General features: G+C 41.1%; 1 protein-coding gene across 1 annotated transcript in view; it reads left to right on the top strand.

Moving 5' to 3' along the window:
- LOC122789134 (glutamine-rich protein 2-like) overlaps positions 1 to 20,077 on the top strand; it is a 137,384-nt gene that overhangs the window by 95,352 nt on the left and 21,955 nt on the right. Inside the window, exons 11-14 of the mRNA XM_044056358.1 lie at positions 3,763 to 3,885; positions 5,487 to 5,561; positions 12,861 to 13,025; positions 13,723 to 13,844. Coding sequence (XP_043912293.1) covers positions 3,763 to 3,885; positions 5,487 to 5,561; positions 12,861 to 13,025; positions 13,723 to 13,844 — 485 coding nt within the window. The remainder of the gene's footprint in view (positions 1 to 3,762; positions 3,886 to 5,486; positions 5,562 to 12,860; positions 13,026 to 13,722; positions 13,845 to 20,077) is intronic.

Genomic DNA, 20,077 nt, shown 5'->3' with positions numbered 1-20,077 from the left:
TATACAGTAATTGTTTGTGGGATAAAAAGCCAGCTGTCTCCATCAGAAAGGGGACTGTTGTAGGTGACAATATGACACAATTTCTAGATACAATGACTTCTGATGAGAGACAGTTGTTATCCACCTGTGTAGACGTGTACTCCATAATAACACTGAAGTCCACATTTTGTTTCAGTGCTTGTATAATGACAGAATGAATCTTAAGTGGTTAGAAAAGAAAAGGCTGCTCTTCATCTTGTCTAAACTGGGTGACTCACATGACTAAGTAAGCAGTAACTTCTCAGCTGTACAAGCTACTTCTAAAAATCAGTGTTTGTCTCCAGCAGGCAGCACATAAAGGCTGCTTTTCCAAGGTGTTTGTAGAGTCTGGGAAGATCTCCCTGTGAAAACAGAAGATCAGGGACTTTGTGTCCTTAGTTAAGGTACTGCAGTACTAAAGGCAAGCACAGGCCTGACTGAGCGCGGCTCCATATAGGAAAATAAATAATTATTTATTCTCATAAATGAAGAGTAATATGGACGCAAAACATCATATGTAGTAAAGATATAGAAAGGACAGGGTACACTCCAGAATAAAGAGGCAATGTTCCCACTCTTCTGGGTTTTACCGGGGGCATCAACTGATAACAAGCTGCTTTCTGTAGTTCAGGGTTTAATTCTCTCAGACTCCATTTATCTATTGTATGCCACTCAGCAAGTTAGTTTATCAGACAGAGGTCTGGTGCAACTGGGATATTAGTCTAGACTAATTCCTCAATGGTCTCCTGGACTGCACACCTAGTGACTACTTATGAACCCATGAATCCATATCCTTCATTCTCCATGGAAAAGCAATCCTGCAGGTTCAGATTTAACAAACCTGAATAAGGAATGTATGACTCTGCTTGCCTAAGTCATTTTGTTCCTGGAGGCAAAAGACAGCTAATCAATAATTAGGGTGGGCCATCCAAGATCACCTTGAGCTAATAATACCCCTTCTACCTGAGGGGACCATGGGCAGACAAGGTCCTCTTCAGGTTGTAGGCCTCATCTTGTCCTGCTATATGTAAGGAGGCTAGGGAGTGTCTTGGCTATTTTGAAGCCTTTGATAACTAACAAATTCTTAATCATTCTAATCATATCAGCATTATGGGTGGGGTAAAGAATGTTTTGGATGGCACAGAGGGATGGAGTGTCTTTTGGAAAGGCTGATAAAGTGAACAAAAATATGTTAGTTGAGATTCAAAGTAAATATGAAAAACACTGCACCTGGGCCACAGTACTGTCAATATGAACTATCAGCTTGGGAGAGTGGAACTGATGTAAACACAGCAGATAAGTGATCTGGAGGAAGAATGGACAACCAGGAGCACAATGCTAAGGTTGTGGTTGCAGTAAACAGATTGTTGGAATATATCCTTTGGAGATTGGCTGCAGAAGCAAAGAGGATTAATGTTCCCATTCTACTGGTCTGTAGTCAGGACATACCTCCATACAGTTCTGGAGATTATATAAAGAGAGGGATTTCAGGTTACTAGAAGGAGTCCAGAGGAAAGCCTTTGGAATGGTCTGTGAGATGAAAGGTAAAGTATATGATCAGGGGAGTAGGAAGTCTTCTTAACTGGAACCAGAAGAGATGGGTGGAATAATAATGGTACACAGAATCATATATAAAATAGGAAGTGAAAGGGTTACCCTGAATAGAAAGGATAGGGTAAGCAGGGAAAGGAGTGTCACAGGTAGCTGATTGTAGGATCTAACTACTCCTTGGATCTCACAGACAGGGTCATAGATCCATGGGAAGGGTTAGTAGAATTAGTGGAGAGGCAACAATCCTAAAGGGGGCAATCACCTAGAAAAAGGGCGAAGGGAGAGATAGAGGGTAAGTAGAATGCTAATGTACACAAAAGGCAGAGGAGTTAGACTAATTGTAATAGTTACCATTACTGCTCTGTACCACTTGGTTCTCTGGTTCATTTCTCAGCTGGGAGCCTCCTTTGCTGAGTTTATATGGGATCTACATTTTCAGATGTGTATTTATTGGTTGCTTTGGATCTCTCCTACATCCCAAAGACATGCCATACAGTTCTCCAAATTGCCCACAGATGTGTATGCCATATTTAAGCAAGTGTGCGTGTGCGTGTGCGTGTGTGTGTGTGTGTGTGTGTGTGTGTGTGTGTGTGTGTGTGTGTGTGTGTGTGTGCGTGTGCATGTGCGTGTGCGTGTGCGTGTGTGTGTGTGTGTGTGTGTGTGTGTGTGTGTGTGTGTGTGTGTGTGTGTGTGTGTGTGTGTGTGTGTGTGTGTGTGTGTGTGTGTGTATTCTTTGTGCCCTATGCAAGATCATTTTCCATGTGTGTCATGTTAGACTCTAGCCTCCATAATCCTAAACCGGATAATTATTAAATAAATGAAAGTCCAGTAGAGTGCTGAATGAAATTTCATCTATCAACAAAACTTACACTGAAATAGTACATATATAACAGGTTAGCAGGAAAACAGGAATTATTGTATTCCTAGTACAAACAATATGAAGCCCTAACTAAAATTAAGAGTTTATTAAAGGCTTCCATAATGCAGAAAGCAGCACAGTTTACAATCCAAGTACCTATGCAAAATAGACTATTTTCATATTGTTACTGAGACCTTGATTAGATAGAGACACCTGAGCTCTCTGAAAGCGTGGTATCTAATGAGAAAAGTTTCCTGTTACATTCATCGATGCCCATATGCAATATTGTTGACTGTTTGCTGAAACATGTGAAAGTTTGTTTTGAATATAAAAACTAGAAGCATTTTGAAGTATTCAAAATAGTTCATATCCATCATTTGTTCCCTTATAAGCTTTAAAAATATATACCCCTTCCTGTAAGTCAGAAAGTGATTGGCTAAGACTTGCAGTCACTCTTTACAATTAGTATTGTCTTGATAGATCTGCATGCTTTGTTGAGAACATATAAAGAGTCAAATCAATAAGATCTTTATTTCTGGTCTGAGTGCCCATTGCAATAATGCAAATAGGTCTTGCCCCTGTACTATCTGATAAATATGAGACAAGATATTATTGTTTCAGCGGCTGTGGGACTTTTGCTCATTATCCATCATCTCCAGTTTTCTAAGCCGTTGTTTCATGGTCATCACTTCAAGATTTAACTTAAGCCGGACTTTCTGTAAAAAAAAAAAAAAATCAAGCTCCCTAATTACCGGCTTTAGTAGCAAGCCATTCATCCTGACAATTAGTTTGGTGAACATGTCTTTGACTTTCTCAGATCTCTGGCTTTTTCTGCAATGTAGCTTCTCCTGGCTGTGTCTTTCCTCTTATTCTCCTCACTGCTGACTTTAGACAGCTCAAGCTGAGGATGTTTTGTCTGCTACCAACACCAATACTGATGTTAATTAATTTCATATTTAGATTTCTTTTTTGTGTTCTACCCTTTAAATAAAGAAGATCAGATAATTTATTATGTTGCATTATGATTCAGCATTAACATTAATGTTAAATATGAGTGCTTATGAAATACTATATGGCAGTGCCACACATTCTAGACAGAGGCAGGAATGAAGAATTTGGGTTCTGAAAGGTTTGCTCTGATGCAGTTTATCAGCAGCTATTAATTTGGCATTCACTTACTTAGCCAGTTATTTTAGCGGCCTCACTTGTTTCTATGTGCAACTCTCTCTTTTGCATTTCTTTCTTGTTTCTGGAGATCAAACATGTAGCTAATAACATCAAACTAAAATGGCAAATGTTAACGGATACTTTAAAATTTTCTTTTCTGTTCTTAGGATCAGATGCATCTGGAACACATCCAGAAAGCTCTGGCTGAGCTTCAGGATGAATGTGAGAAGTTAAATTCTGCCGCTGGATATATAATTGAAGATCAGCAGAAAAAGCAGAAGGATATCAATGCAAGTTAATCACACTTATGATAGTCATGTAATAATGGTATAGTTGCACATGTAATAATAATAATAATAATAATAATAATAACAATAAACTACAAGCATCCACCCGTGCTTGGTAAATATCGTCACATTTTACTGTAGGAGTTCAGCATTATTATAAAGAAAAGATTAATCAGCACCAGTAATTATTTGACTTCAGTGGTATATTAATCGGTAAAGAAATCTGTTTTTCATACTTCAGTAAAAAAGAAATTGTAAATATTTTATTTTAATCACTGAGTGGGCCAGTAATATAAGAATTAGAATTGCTGTCTCACAGTACTTGATTCTCTGGTTTAGTTCTTGGATTGGGGTATCTATGTGGAATCTACATGCCCTTCTGGTCATCCTGTACCTGCACAAGATTTGTTATTCCATGTTATTTATTATTAAATTGCTTTGGTAGAGAGGATATATTTTGAAATTAAAAGTTTTTTTTCCCTTGTTACTTCTTTGGAGGTGCAAGGAAGCCTTTTGGTTAAATATGTGTTTGTTGTGCTTTGCTGAATTTTTCTAGTTAGGGTGGGTTTGTATGTTTGTAGGTCTGGGGCTTGTGGGAGCATTTTTTACTGAATTGCTTGTTTGCATTGTTTTGCTTGTATTTTTGCTTGTTTTTTTTGTTTTCTGCTTTTGCTTCTGGGTATGGGAGGTTGTGGCTGTTTTGTATCAAATTGTCTGTTTCAATGTTATGGTTACTTTAGGTGTAGCAGGATCTCTGCAAGACTGTTGTGTGATGTAAAGGGGATGCATAGGGGGAGAGTTCTGGCTACAACTCAGATGAAACAGGTTCAGCTAATGGCCTGGGTTCTAGAGCAGCCAGTCAGGAAGGGGTGAGAGTGAGAAGCCAGTGTTAACTCTCACATAACAGAGGTGAAAGTTGTGTATATATCCAGCAGAAGTGACACCTGTGGATTAGATTTCAGATGTTGGTTCCATGTCAGCAGGCAAGAGGGGGAGTTTGGCAAACCAGCCAAACAGAGCAGCACTGTTCGGCTAGATTTAGCAGCTGTGCAGAACTGCACATCTAAATGGGGGCCTAGAGTGCCAGATGCTGAATAGTGCCTGCCAGCGAATGGGGGTGGTAGTGGTACGAACAAAACAAAATTTCCCAACTCCCCGTAGGATGATGGCTTGCAATACCCAACTCTTAACTCACATGTATGCTGTCTTTGTGCCACATGGAGTTGTGGAAATTAATGGTTCTTTGATGGAGTGGGGGAATGATAGTCATACGGAGATTACAGGGCTAAGAAGTACATTAAAATGCTAATAAAGTTATATTTTACTTGCTGTTATGGTTCAGAAGAGATGCTTCTCTTAAATTGTTTTTTAATATGACTTTAAAATTTTCATCTAAAGAGAAAAATGGGCCCTTTCTGAATAATATCTAAAATCGGTTACTTGTAAACACTGATTTTTTTTTCATTGACGATTTGCTTGGAGCAGCTTATGAGTTCTCTTTTCATATTTCTAATAGGATTTAGCTAATAAATTAAGAATTCAAAGTAAGACATTTTATGTTGCAATGACTTTACTTACATTTTACACTCATTTTGTGCTTCTAGTATTTGTTTCGATCTGTTGAGCATCTTGATGACAAGAAAGCAGATAAGGAGAATATTAAGACGGAAATTGATACAGTAAGTTGCTGATAGAACTGACTTAAATGTATCCTACAAGAAAGACTGGGCCAATAAAGGTTCATGTTCCTAACCTCTGTGAAACAGGATAGAATAAACATCGAGTCTTATGAAAAAAGTATCTCAGCTGTAGTCTGTTCCATCAGATTGGGACATGAATGTGTATGCTACAGAATATGGGCTAGATAACAATAACCATCATGGCTATTGTCATCTATCAGCTGACGTTCTCTAAGCAACAGGAAGATTTTGGTTATGATTATATAGTTCTAAAGCGGTGAGAAATCATTTTAGAAATAGAGTACTGGAATACTGAGTTGTGGTATGTAATCTGATTTATGCCTTTATGAATGTGGTCATTAGCATCAATCCATTAACCACCAGTTTCACTGTAATTGAAAGCTTTTTTTGGCTTTTTAGTTTTTCAGATTGACATTTCCATATAATCATGAATAAAAAGGGTATGAGAAATGGACATCATTTGCTAGTTAACAGGGGAAACTGTGCATGCTATAGTAATGTAGCTGCTCCCTGAATTGTGTTTGCACTTTCTTGGCACGGGTCAAAAAGTACAGTTGTGTACCTACCATACATGCAGATGTTCGAGTGTATTCACTGTTGCAGTCATTACACTTGGGTTATCCTGCTGGCAGGCTACCCGCAGTCGGCCCGAGTTCCAAAGTCTAGGTCCGGCATTGGTTGCTGTCGCCTCTTCCCTGACGTCAGTGCGACAGGGGTATAAAAGATGCAACCAATGCCATTTTCTTCAGTTTTTCTTTCCCCAGATGTCAGGTGCCCCCAAATAGGAAGGCTGGAACAAATTATGCCAAAAAACATGCATGTACTAAAATAAACATTTCCTTCATCTACAAGCAAATACACCACATAGGTTGTATAGAGTTGAGAAGTACAGAAAAGTCCCAGCAATGAAAAGGGGGATGGTGGGTGGGTAACCTGGACTGCAACAGTGAATACACTCGAACATCTACATTTATGGTAGGTGCACAACTGTACTATGTTCATTGTGTTTCACTGTTGCAGTCATTACACTTGGGTTGAATCCCAAAGCTGAGGTTGGGTGGCTGGGCCTAAATAGGATGAGGAGTGGCTACCAGGCCCTGCAGGACTGCAGTTGCAAAGCCTGCTCTGGATTTAGAGTAAAGAGGTAAGTAGTAGTGCTTGTTGAAAGTGTGCACTGAACTCCAGGTTGCAGCTTCTAGAATGTCTTTGGTTGGTACTCCTCTGAGAAAGGCTGCTGAAGTGGCTGCTGCTCTGGTAGAATGTGGCCTAATGCCCTTAGGCACTGATTTGCCATGTTGTGCATAGCAGAAGCGAATGCAGTGTCCCATCCATTTTGAAATTGTCTGCTTTGAGATAGGCTTTCCTTGTGATCCCGCAGCATAAGCTACAAACAGTTGCTCAGTTTTTCTGAAAGCCTTTGTTTTGTCCAAGTAGAATCGTAGCTGTCTGTGTATGTCCAAAGCGTGCAGAAGTCTCTCCCCTTTATTCTGGGGATTTGGATAGAAAGTTGGCAAATGAATGGTTTGGTTAAAAGCCACACTGGAAACCACCTTTGGCATAAATGTTGGGTTTATCTTTAGAGAGACCCTGTCCTGATGAAAAATGATGAAAAGGTTCCACTGCCATTAATGCCTGTAACTCTGAGACTCTTCTTGCTGAAGTTATTGCTAGGAGCAGAGCAGTTTTCCATGATAAGTATTTTATATTATCTGTGTTGGCTGGCTCAATAGGAGGCAGTGTGAGCTTTTCTAAAACAAAATTGAGGTCCCAAGTAGGTATTGGTGCTCTCCTTGGGGGTCTTATGTTTTTTGCCCCTCTGAGGTACTGCCTTAGTAGTGGATATGAAAAAATAGGAGGTTCCGTATTGTAATGAGCTGAAATGGCAGAGGCATGGATCTTAATAGATGAGAAGGATAGGCCTTTGTCCAGCATCTCAGTTAGGTATCGTAAAATCTGAGGTAGTTGGCAGTTGTGAGGGGAGGCAAAACGATCTATTTCTGGGTGTCCCCATTTCCTTGTTATCATGCTGAAGACCTGTGGATTTAGTTTCCATTCGTGCGGATTCATGAGATTTCTGCTTAGTTCGTCTGCCAGTGTATTTTTCATTTCTGGCAGGAATTGTGCCTGCAGATGTACTTGATAGGGGTCAGTGCTGTGTTCCACAAAGTCAAGGCTTGCCTGCAGAGGGGGTAGGAATGTGTGCCCCCTTGCTTGTTTATGTACCACATAACTGTGGTGTTGTCCGTCTTTAGTAATAGTTGTCCTGGATGTAGTAGATCCTTGAAGGCTGTCAGGGCATTCTGTACAGCTAGCATCTCTTTTTGATTGATGTGAAGATGCATTTGTTCCTTGGGCCACGTACCCTGAATACATTTTCCTGCCATGTGTGCCCCCCAGGCATAATCCGATGCATCCGTTGTTTTTGTCTGCCTGGCTGTGGGTAAGATGAAAGGCTGTCACTTGTTGTGGTGACAGGCCCGGGACCACCATCAAAACTCCTGTTGTAGACAGGGAATTATAGTTATTATTGTTTCCAGGCTGTGGCAATGTTGAGTCCAAACACTTTTTAGATACCATTGTAGTTTCCTCATATGCAGTCTTGCATATGGAATTAGTAGAATGCAGGGTGCCATGAAGCCCAGGGCCTGCAGAATTTTTCTTGCAGGGAGCTGGGTCTTTGTTGCCGTCATTTGAAAGTAATGAGTCAGTTGCCTTTGTTTGTCTGGCGTGAGATAAGCCATCTGGGCAGTTGTATTTAAGCCTGCACCCAGGAATATTATCTCTTGAGAGGGCACTAGTTTTGATTTATTTTCGTTTACTGTGTACCCTAGGCAAATTAATAATCTTTTTACAAACGCCAGATGTTTTAGTAGAATATCCTTGCTCTCTGCTTGAATAAGGCAGTCATCCAAGTAGGGATATATTTGAATTCCTCTTTGTCTGCAAAATGCAATTACTGGTGCCAGGCATTTTGTGAAGACCCTGGGCGCAGTAGATAAGCCAAAGGGCAGTGCAGAAAATTGGAAATGCATTGAGCCAGCTATGAATCTGAGGTATCTTCTGCAAAACTGTCTGATTGGGACATGCAGGTATGCCTCCTTGTGGTCCAAAGTAACTAGCCAAGCCTTCTTGCCCAGCATGGGTAGAAGTTGCTGCAGTGTTAACATTTTGAATTTTGGAACATCCAGGAAAGTATTTAGGATTGACAAGTCCAGTATTGGTCTCCAGGCTTTGTCCTTTCTGGGTACCAGGAAAAGTCTTGAGTAAAATTATTGTCCTTGTTCTTGCTGTGGTACTCTTTGAATAGCTTCCATGTCCATGAGAGCAGCAATTTCCTTTTGTGCCTCTGCCCATTGGTTTTGTGGCAGGTCCGGCATACCTTTTGATTTTGGAAGGGTGTGAAAGTGGAACCTGTAACCCTGAGAAACAATATTCAGTACCCATTTGTCCTGGGTGATTATGTGCCAATTTTGTGCGAAAAGTGCTAGCTTTCCCCCTAGGGATGCTGCCAAAAGGTAAGTGCTCGGCATTTGTAGAGGGAAGTCATTGGGATTGTTTCCTGTAAGGTTGTGATTTGTCTTCTCCTCCTTTGGGGGTAGAAGCACCCCATTGTTTATGTCTGTAGGTGCCTTGGGGCTGAGATCTGCCTCTTGGACATCTGTATCTGCCTCTTTGCGGCCTGTCTGACACCGGAAAGGACCAGTTTTTTGAAGGCCAGTTTCTGCTAAACCTAGGTGGCTGAACCTGTAAGAAATCCTTTACTGTCTGCATTGATTTTGCTTTATCCTCCATTTTCTTTAACACCTCTTCTGCCTTAACACCAAAAACGTATCATGCTTTAGTGGAGCATCCAATAATTTAACATGTTCAGGTAAACTTTGTTCTTTCAACCAAGCATGCCTTCGAATGACAGAGCCTGTAACTGCGGCTCTGCAAGAAGCCTCTAATGAATCAAAACCACATTGCAGAGTATGCTTTCCAACTTGTTCAGCTGCATGCAATAAATCCTGCATTTCCTTATTGTCAGGACTTCCGAGTTTGTAAGCATTTTCTGTTTTAACAAAGACATGAGGTACTGTTGATATTTAAGCATGTGAAACTGGCAGTTTATGGCCCTTACAGCTAAAGTAGCAGAAGTGTAAACTTTTTCCCCCATCTATCCAGAGCTCTAGAATCCTTATCAGAGGGGACATGGTTTTTTGCAGTGGAAGCCTTAACCCCTTTAGGACCCTGAGAAATTGTTTCTGGGTCAGCAGCAAGGTTTTTATAAAGAAATTTATGAGAGTCAGGGACCCTGTAATACCTGTCTGACTTGACTGGTGCAGGGGGTAAAGAATCAGGAGACAGACTGGATTCAGAGAAAACATCATCAACAATATCAAGCACAGGGGTGATAGCCAGGGGCCTGTGCTGAGGCAATAAAAGAAAGTCTCTGAGCCTTTTCTTGGATTCTGAATAACCCTGGCTCTCCCAGTGGAAATGCTCCCTCATGGAGTGCAGAGTTTCCCCAAAAGAATAATCCTCAGATGGAGAGGCTGAAGGAATAGATTCTTCAGCATCAGAGTCCTCATAGGGAGGGAGAGAATAGCCCTGATCTGAAGAGGAATCAGAGGAAATAGAAACCTGGTCAGAGGAATCATAGTCAGTGTCTTGCCTAGGCCTTTTATCAGGGGGGGATGGGAACCCCTGATCAAAGTAATTAAATCTTCAGGCATTTTAAGCATCTGTTTCTTTGGCAGGGATGACTGCCCAGGAGAATGCTGTACTTGTTTCCTTGTCTTTAATGGTGTTTTTGACTTTGCCTTGGCAGCTGTAGTGGACTTAATAGTAAGCTGTTAAGGTCTGAAAACACCCTCAGAAGCCGATGCCTGCTCAGCGGCTCCAGACCCATCTGAGGGAATACTTACCGTAGGCTCAATGCCTTAAGTATCCAGAGGCCTAGTTGTCTCCACGTGGGAGTCGGATACGGCCTGTAGCTCTGAGGTAGTGGGTGTCAGGGGCTGCGAAAGCACCTCACTGAGAACCGACGAACCGGCGACTGGCCTAGAAGAGGCTTCATCGTCGGTTTTGGACCTCGGATGCCTGTCCTTTTCCTTGTCTTTGCGTTTTTTATGAATTCCGGTCGTCAGTTGTTCCGACGGCATTATGTAGTTAAACCTTGGGCCAAAGTAATGTAAAGCAAAATCAAAGCGATGCTTAATAGTGCATTTGTTGAATCTAGCACAAAACCGACAACTAGTAACATCATGGTCAGGGCCTAGGCAAGGAATACAGTAAGAGTGAAAGTCCTTATGAGGTATTTGCTTCCCACAAGAAATACAATTGTTAACTCTTACTGACATCAGTCTGGAGCAAAGAAAAGTTTCCCCAACAGGGTACTTAGCTTTATTGAAGACTTCGGTTCTGAAACTCTACTTTGAAAATCTCAGGAGTCGGCCGAACGGCACTTGCGAATTGCTTTTGCTTCGGGCACCGTGCGGCAAGAAAGACTGAAGAAAATGGCGTCGGTTGCATCTTTTATACCCCTGGCGCACTGATGTCAGGGAAGAGGCAACAGCAACCGACGCCGGATCTAGACTTTGGAACTCGGGCCAACTGCGGGTAGCCTGCCAGCAGGATAACCAAAGTGTAATGACTGCAACAGTGAAGCACGATGAACATCTACTCACATAGAAGGTGTAGGGGGCCACTTCCAAAACAGTTTTGTGGCCTCCTACACTTACTGACTATTAAATCTCTCACTGTAACCCTTGAGCATTTCCTATTCTGCAAGAACCAATCATAGCATAGCCATCACCAAGGTGGCAATGAGAAGAATTTTCTGTGCTGTACCCTAATACAATATAGGAATGTGTGAGCAGGTGCATAGATACTTGCTTTCAAATAGCCCTGATTTTGTAGAATGTCACTGATTTTGCCTCATATTTCATCTGTTTCTTGTAAAGTTTGTGATTTCTCTGACAAAAGAATGAGGACTGGTCACTAAATAATGACATGCACTTGAGTTTTAGACTCAATAGCGTTCTGAAAAGGCACAGTAATGCAAAGCTCATTGTTCTAGAAACTTTCTGATTTAAGGGCATCATCTATCCCTACTTTTGGTCCTTTGCCCCCCATTAGTTTTTAGGTTTCTGCTTGATTCTTGAGCCAAGAGTTTGAGGTAGGTTGGAGGTTGCAGTGGGCTGCACACTGTAGTCTGCCAGCAGTGAGATGAGAAAATACATTCTCCTCTGGCAATTATTTATGTACTTATTCATTTGATCAGAAACATCTTAAGTGTATATAGTCAAGTTGTATGCGTGATCATAATTGATGGGTGGTTAGTATAGCAATGTACCATTATTACAGAAAATAATAAAGATGGAAAGAAGGGATGATTTCAGGCATACGATGTTGAAAACTGCAAGTTTTGCAGTTTTCTGAGGCTAGGATGAGTGGGATGATAGTTGCAAAGATATTCATGTTAAATGTAGAAGGAGAAATTTACATATAACAGGACTATCCTGTTATATATACAGAAGGAATGCACATGAAAAACCTGAGTTATTAACTACCCAACTGCTGTGATCATCTCACATGCTGCTTTTTTGTAATGGTCCTGGATTTAGGTTCAGTGGCTAACCATGCTAGCAAAGCTGAAAAAGTCAATACCTTCTTTACAGCATGTTTTGAATTGCAGAAAACTTAGTTCAAAGTACTTGAAACAATTGATTCAGCTTATGTTCAAAATGAGCACTCAGTTGTAGGTTGCTGTGGTTCGTTACTGTAATTCTGAGAACCTTAACTGTTATGCTCGTAATTATTATTGCAAAAGTTGGAGGAATATACTAAGTTTGATACTGCATTACCTTGGAATATTCCTGTTGCTCTGAAAAATATCACCCTCAGACATAGCAGTACTATGTATAGCTAAAGGGAGTATGGAGTGCAGTGGGGTCCATTTTCATAAATGCTTTTAACTTATGACAACAAGCTTTGTGTCTCACTATTTAAATTATTAACTCAAAAGTTTGTTTTTCTTAACTGCGGGATTCATAATGTTTGGTTTCACAACTGTCTTAAGAAGTCATTGTGCAAAGAAGCTTTGCACAGCTCTGTGTCAAAATATGACTTTCATACCAAGTTTCATCAAAGCACTATGTTAATTTTTAAAACTCATGCCAGAAAACGCTCTCTTCATCAGTGTTATACTTCGTTAAGGTACAGCAGGCAGACACCTGAATGTATGTGGTTTTATTGGTGCAAATGCTGATCATCACTGCTTTCTTTTCTTATCAGAAAGCAGATAAGAAGGACGTTGAAAGGAAAGTGAGTCACACAGAATTTGATGATGCAACTGAGCAGCTGAATACGATGATGAAGGAGATGCTGCATAAAATTTCCAGCCAGGAGGAAGACTGGCAGAAGGTTCTGGAGAAATTCTCCAAGGAAATGAACAGCAAGGTAGCACCCATCTTAATTTAATTGTAACTAGTCTGGTAATAGTTAATTTATTCTACTTTCCACTGCCCAGGCAGGAACTGCTGGCTGAACTGTATTCCTCACACTATGCTTTGTCAACCACTGTTTGTCATTCTGGCTGTATGTTTTGTCATTCCCCTGTATGTTGTCACCCCTCTCTTCTTACTCTTCTCTCTGTCTCCTTGATGTATTTTTCTTCTGTTTCCATTCCTGCACTTGTCATCAAGGTTACCTCTTTTCTCAGAGTCTCAGGTAAGAGATGTTGAGAGCTTCAAATGAATGTCCCTTATCTTGAAAGTTTATTTTCTCTTCTTATGTAATTATTACTTAAGTAGCATAGAAAAGGTACACATTAAAAAAAAAAGAATATAAATGCCCCGAACAAGGATGATAGTTTCTGAAGACAACTTGGCTGCAGATACAGAGCATGTACCTGCAGATACAGAGTGTGTACATTTTCTTCTGGCTAAGAAATAATTCACTACAGAAAGAAATGAAAAGATATTTAAAATAGCTCCATTATCTTGCTGAAAGAAGCCATAATCATAACCAACACCAATCTCTTTCAAAAACATTGCTATAGCCTATCTTTTACGCTTCTTATGTTTTTTTTTTTTTTTGCTGAAATAGCATTTTATGCATCTTTTTGCTTATTTCTAATTTTTATTGTGTCTTTCAGCTGGACCGCATTGAATTAGACCCTTTGAGGAGAGAAATGGAAGACAAATGGAAAAATATCCAAAAACAGTTAAAAGATATGCCACCACGTTATGATGCAGATGAAGCAGCAGGAATTAGGAAGTAAGTATACTAAGTAGTTAGGTAGAGGTTTGAATCCTGCACAGGGAAATTGTGTGTGTTGCCCTTGAGAAGAAGCAACCTTTTGGTCTTTTCAGGCTTGTTGGCTGTTGGTGAAGCACCCACCAAGAGGAGAAAATGCTGAGAGAAGAAAGGAGCCACTTTTGAGACTTTAAGTATTTTTCCTCTGTTTATTTGCTAAGTTTTTCTGCATAGCTGCCTATTTTGAGCATTTTCTGGCTTGTTAAATTTGATTTCTGCATTAGTAACTGTATTTAGAGCACAACCTAGAGCTGTTTACTGAATTTCCTGTTTGCACTTATTTTTAAAATCGTTTTTTTCTCAAAACTTGCATTTTATCTGTCTTTGGCCTAGCACTCTTGTGTGGGGTCATTTACTGCACTGTTATAACTTGTTGATACTTGTTAACCTCTGCTATCTCTGAAAAAACAAACAAAAAAAAAAAGATATTGCCTTTTTCCCACTTTTCTGAGATTTAAAAAAGTTCAGTTACAGGCTTGCTGTTCTTGAACTGTTTGTAAGTTTCTGTGAGGCCATTTTTTGCTTGGGCTAAAGGAAAGTCTCTCTGTTGATCAGTGGCAGTGAAACACATTGAGTAGCCTGCCTGCCCCTGTGGGAGTGGTTACTGACTTGAAACTGTAGTTTTATTGGCCATTTTGGGTCAATTCCAAAACTCCTTCATCTTCCTCTCTTAAAACCTGGTTGCCTCGTGGTTTTGGCATCTTTTCAGGCTTGTTGGCTGTTAGTGAAGCACCCACCAAGAGGAGAAAATGCTGAGAGAAGAAAGGAGCCACTTTTGAGACTTTAAGTATTTTTCCTCTGTTTATTTGCTAAGTTTTTCTGCATAGCCGCCTATTTTGAGCATTTTCTGGCTTGTTAAATTTGATTTCTGCATTAGTAACTGTATTTAGAGCACAACCTAGAGCTGTTTACTGAATTTCCTGTTTGCACTTATTTTTAAAATCGTTTTTTTCTCAAAACTTGCATTTTATCTGTCTTTGGCCTAGCACTCTTGTGTGGGGTCATTTACTGCACTGTTATAACTTGTTGATACTTGTTAACCTCTGCTATCTCTGAAAAAACAAACAAAAAAAAAATCTGCCTTTTTCCCACTTTTCTGAGATTTAAAAAAGTTCAGTTACAGGCTTGCTGTTCTTGAACTGTTTGTAAGTTTCTGTGAGGCCATTTTTTGCTTGGGCTAAAGGAAAGTCTCTCTGTTGATCAGTGGCAGTGAAAAACATTGAGCAGCCTGCCTGCCCCTGTGGGAGTGGTTACTGACTTGAAACTGTAGTTTTATTGGCCATTCTGGGTCAATTCCAAAACTCCTTCATATTCCTCTTAAAACCCTCTTTTGCGCGGTTTTGCGCGTTTTTGAGCTTAGCGCAACAACGTGCAGTGCTGCCTAATTGGGTTTAAACTATTCCTGTCTCCACAAAGTCTGCTCTTCACTTTTTCCCTTAGCATGTCCGAAGGTCAGTCAATGGTTTCCTCTCCAGTCCAGCTGGTGAATCAGGGAATTTTGAGGCAATGTTACAACTGTCTCATGTACACGGACAACCCTCTCCTCCTCCAAACAGGTTCAAATATATGTGAGAGATGCAACTATTTAGCCAAACTGGAGGCTGAGCTCTCTCATCTCAAAACTGGTGCAACCAGTCAGGAGGAGAAGGTAACCTCACACAACACAATTCCAGTATCACATAGTCCCACCACATCAGCGAACCAAACACATAAATACACAAAAACATACTCGGAGGCTCTAAATAAAAATCTACCTAAGCAACAGAGACCTCCAAAGCAGACATCCAAGCAAACGCTACCTCGAAACAAAACACACACAACACATAACCCACAAAGTCAGTGTGCCAAGCAGCCACAGCCATTAAGGCTGAATAACACACCTGATACTCTTGTTATAGGTGACTCTATTGTCAGATACACTGACGTCCCGCTCACCAGGCTGAATAAAGAGAAGGTCACAGTGAGCTGCCTGTCGGGTGCTAGGATCCGACACATAACGCAAGCACTCAGGTCACTCCAAAGCAAATACAAATATGACTCAGTCATTGTACATGCTGGTGTGAATGACCTGAGACTTACCTCCCTGGACTACATGAAAAGAGACATAGAGGAGCTCAATGATCATGTAGCCCAGGCTGGTATGACCCTGACCTTGAGCAGCATCTTACCCTCACCTAGAATGATGTCACAATACAAAGACAAAATGATCGATTTTAACAATTGGCTAAAATTTTGGTGTCATTCAAAGGGGATCCAGTGTCTGTCAGCCTGGGATGACATGCTCGACAAGCCACGTTGCTTCGCTAGGGACGGCTTGCACCTGTCACCACTGGGCTTTCGGATATTGGCAAAGGCTCTTGCCACCCCCATAGTGCCTTTTTTAGGCAAGGCTCAAAAGTCAAACCCACCCCATAGACAGTACAAGGAACAAGAAACTAAGGGTAATGCTGCTAAACGCCAGAAGTCTTAACCTCAAGATGCACGCTCAAGCTCTCCTCAGTATGGAGAACATCAATATCTGTGCAGTGACAGAAACCTGGTTCAAGGCTCCAGAGAGCACCCCAGCACTACCAGGCTATACCTCATATCATGCTTTTCGGCCCCAAAACCCGGACCGAACCACAAAAGGAGGGGGAGTTTCCATATTTATCAAGGATATCCACACCTCCAGGTTAGTGGCATTGCACAAAGTATCGGAGACCATCCATGTGCAACTAACAGTGGGCAAGACTGCTTTTCAGTTTATAGCATCCTACAGACCACCCTCTCAAAGTCAGGAATCCCATTCAGCTTTCCTGAAAACATTGGAGAACATTAAGATCTCTCCGAACACCATTATATTGGGCGACTTCAACTACCCAAACATTGACTGGAAGCACTACTCAAGCCCCAGCACCTTAGCCCAAAGATTCCTGGAAATTATAAACTCAAATGCTATGGAACAACTAGTCACCACTCCCACAAGAGGGGACAACATACTTGACCTGATCATTACCAACATGGGGACTCTATGCTCCACACCAGAGGTATATCCCTCATTGGTAAGATCAGATCATAAATTAATTTCACTGGATGTCCACATCCCAACCCCACCCCCAGCCCAGAAAACCACAGTGAAAAACTTCTCAAAAGCAAACTTCTCACTTCTCAAAACCGAAGTGGAATCCTTCAAGGCCCCAGGGCCAGTGGAAACTACAGCCCAAACTGCAGAATCCTATATAAATGCATTCTACGGACATCTCCAGGAATGCATGGATCATGCTATCCCAAACAAAACCAAGACCCAATCATCCAAAGGCAGGCGTCCAGTCTGGTGGACCCCTGCCATAAATAAACTGTACAACAGAAGGAGGAAGCTACTACATGATAGAGCAAAATCCCTAATAGGGAAGGCATCTCTGATCAGTACTAGCAAAAAATTATGATCCTCATAAAATCCTCCAAGGCCAGCTTCGAGAGAAAAATTGCACAGGACACCAAAGACAATCATAAGGCTTTTTCAGTTATGTTAGAAACCTGGGATGCAACTCCCAGACTTGTTCTGAGTTGATTCTAAACGACAAAAAATACACTGAACCCACAGACATCACCAATATCCTGGCAGACAGGTTCAGTGCAAACTTCTCCCCCCCCCCAAAAGAGCAAGTATCTATCCCGGCAGAGGGCTGCCTCCCAAACATCTCAGATGCTCAGGTGAAGGCTGCCCTCTCCAAAGCAAAAAATACTGCTTCCATGGGACCAGATGGCGTCCCAGGTTGCGTCCTACATGAACTACAAGAGGAACTAATCCCTCAAATAAAACAGCTATACAATCTCAGCCTCACTACAGGATATGTGCCCACAGAATGGCGTACAGCAACAGTGGTCCCACTCCACAAAGGTGGAGCCTCTACGAACCCTGGAAACTATCGGCCCATAAGCCTGACTAGCTTAGTCTGCAAGGCTATGGAGAGGATCATCATGGAGCTCATAAACAAAGACATTGGGGACCTACAGACACTAGATCCTTCCCAGTTCGGCTTTGTCAAGGGCAGATCCTGCCTTTTGAACCTGGTTGACTTCTTTGAAACAGTCACCAAAGCCATAGATGAAGGGAAGGTAGTCCACACAGCCTATCTGGACCTTGCAAAGGCATTTGACACAATACCCCACTCGGGCATCATAGATAAGCTATCCAGCTTAAATATAAACCCCTATGTCACAAGATGGGTTGCAAACTGGCTTAAAGACAGAACCCACAGAGTGAAAGTTGCTGGAGCCATGTCAGACTCAAAACCGGTCACAAGTGGTGTCCCACAGGGTTCTGTCCTGGGACCACTCTTGTTCGGTATATACTTTTCCGAGGTACAGGCAAACGTGGGAGGACTATGGCACACCAAGTTCGCAGACGATTGCAAACTGGGCGCCATAATCAACTCTCCAGCTGACACAAACATCCTTCAAAAAGGTCTCACAGAGACAGATAACTGGTGCCAGCACCATGGTTTAAAGCTAAATGCCAAAAAATGTATAGTCATACCCTTTGGCAAAAACAATGTGCCCACAAATTACCACATAGGCAGAAACCCATTAAGTACAGAGAAAGTTATTAGGGACCTGGGGACCCAAGTTGATAGCAATCTCTCCTTTGAAAACCACATTGCCAAAGTGGTTAGAAAGACCTTCTACATAGCCCATCTCATCACGAAGGGTTTCACATCTAGATCAAGAAAGGTAATTGTGCCCCTTTATTCATCCCTCATCAGGCCCATCATAGAATACAATGCCCCTTTTGGGATGTACCTTACCTGACACCTACAGCAATTAGAAAGACCCCAAAAGTATCTCACCAAGAGGATCAATGGTCTCAAACAGATGCCATATGCTGCTCGGTTAAAAAAACTCCAGCTCTACTCAGTTGCATACCGCCTACTTCGAGGCGATCTATGCCTGACATACAAAGCTATGTCAAATCCAGAATTAATGGACATGCTCCACCTCAGTAAATCTAAATCCCTTAGAGCCACACTCGAGGGACTTGAACCTCAGCACAGAAATAAATAGAACTTGCTGGAGGGACAGGTTCATAACCCAGAGGCTCCCTTCGCTCTGGAATAGAATTCCAGTTCATGTGAGGCAGAGCACCTCACTGAATCTCTTCAAGAAGAATCTCGATAAGTGGATGGGGGATCGTAGGTTTGTCCCAGGGATTACTCCCGTGTCACTATTAGACAGAGGCACAGTAAACTAAACCTTAAAAAGGGCACAGTATACTCAAATCAAGGGGTGGCGTAAGCCATACAGAATCGGGCTAGGCTTATAATTGCCCCAGGGCAGATAGCCTAGTATGAACCTATGAACCTATGAACCTAAGAAATGATTTAGCAGGGTTGAGTGAATCAATTTGATTCAAACTGAAATCACTGCATTAGCAATGCTCTATCAATAATTTGTTTAAATACAGTATCAGTGTTTAACAGCTGAAGGCGTATAGGACATTCAAATGATGATCTATGAACTAAATGCATCACCAGATCAAAACATGTCCAAAAATGGATTCAGCATACAGAGTAATATATGTGTGTGTGTGTGTGTGTGTGTGTGTGTGTGTGTGTGTGTGCGTGTATATATATATATATATATATATATATATATATATATGCATTATCTTAGTGCTCAGGTGGGTATAGAATATCCAGATTTATTTATGTAAAAGAGTAATAGTTATTTGTATAGGAATAGCTAGGTGTCTGCATATGCTTAGGGGTGGAATTAGGGTATACTGATGAAACACAAGAAGTCATCATAATTACTCTTAAAATAAATCAAGCAAAGCAACGTGAGCAGGTATGGAGGCTCAATGGAAGATAGGATACAAGTCATATAAATATAAATACATACAGATAGATAGATGACACACCCTCACACAGTCTTGTATATATGTAATATATATCTTCTAACCACAAAAATGATCCAGCACTATGAAAATCCAATAATAGTATAGCAAGGCTTTATTGAAAACAAAAATAGGTATAAACAAACTATTAAAAATAGGTATAAACCTCCTGCCTCTCTGTTTAGCTTTGTTAATAGTGTAATATATCCCTATTCACTTATTTAAAAAGGGGAAAAACAGTCATAGTACAAATATTATTCACCTTTTAAATTTCATTCAGGAAAGAATTTTCTTTATAAAAATATCGTACTTACCATCC

Source organism: Protopterus annectens, chromosome 14.part0 (assembly GCF_019279795.1).
Source record: "Protopterus annectens isolate FY-2018-M chromosome 14.part0, PAN1.0, whole genome shotgun sequence".
Lineage (NCBI taxonomy): Eukaryota > Metazoa > Chordata > Ceratodontiformes > Protopteridae > Protopterus > Protopterus annectens.
This window is presented reverse-complemented; position numbering and strand designations above follow the sequence as displayed.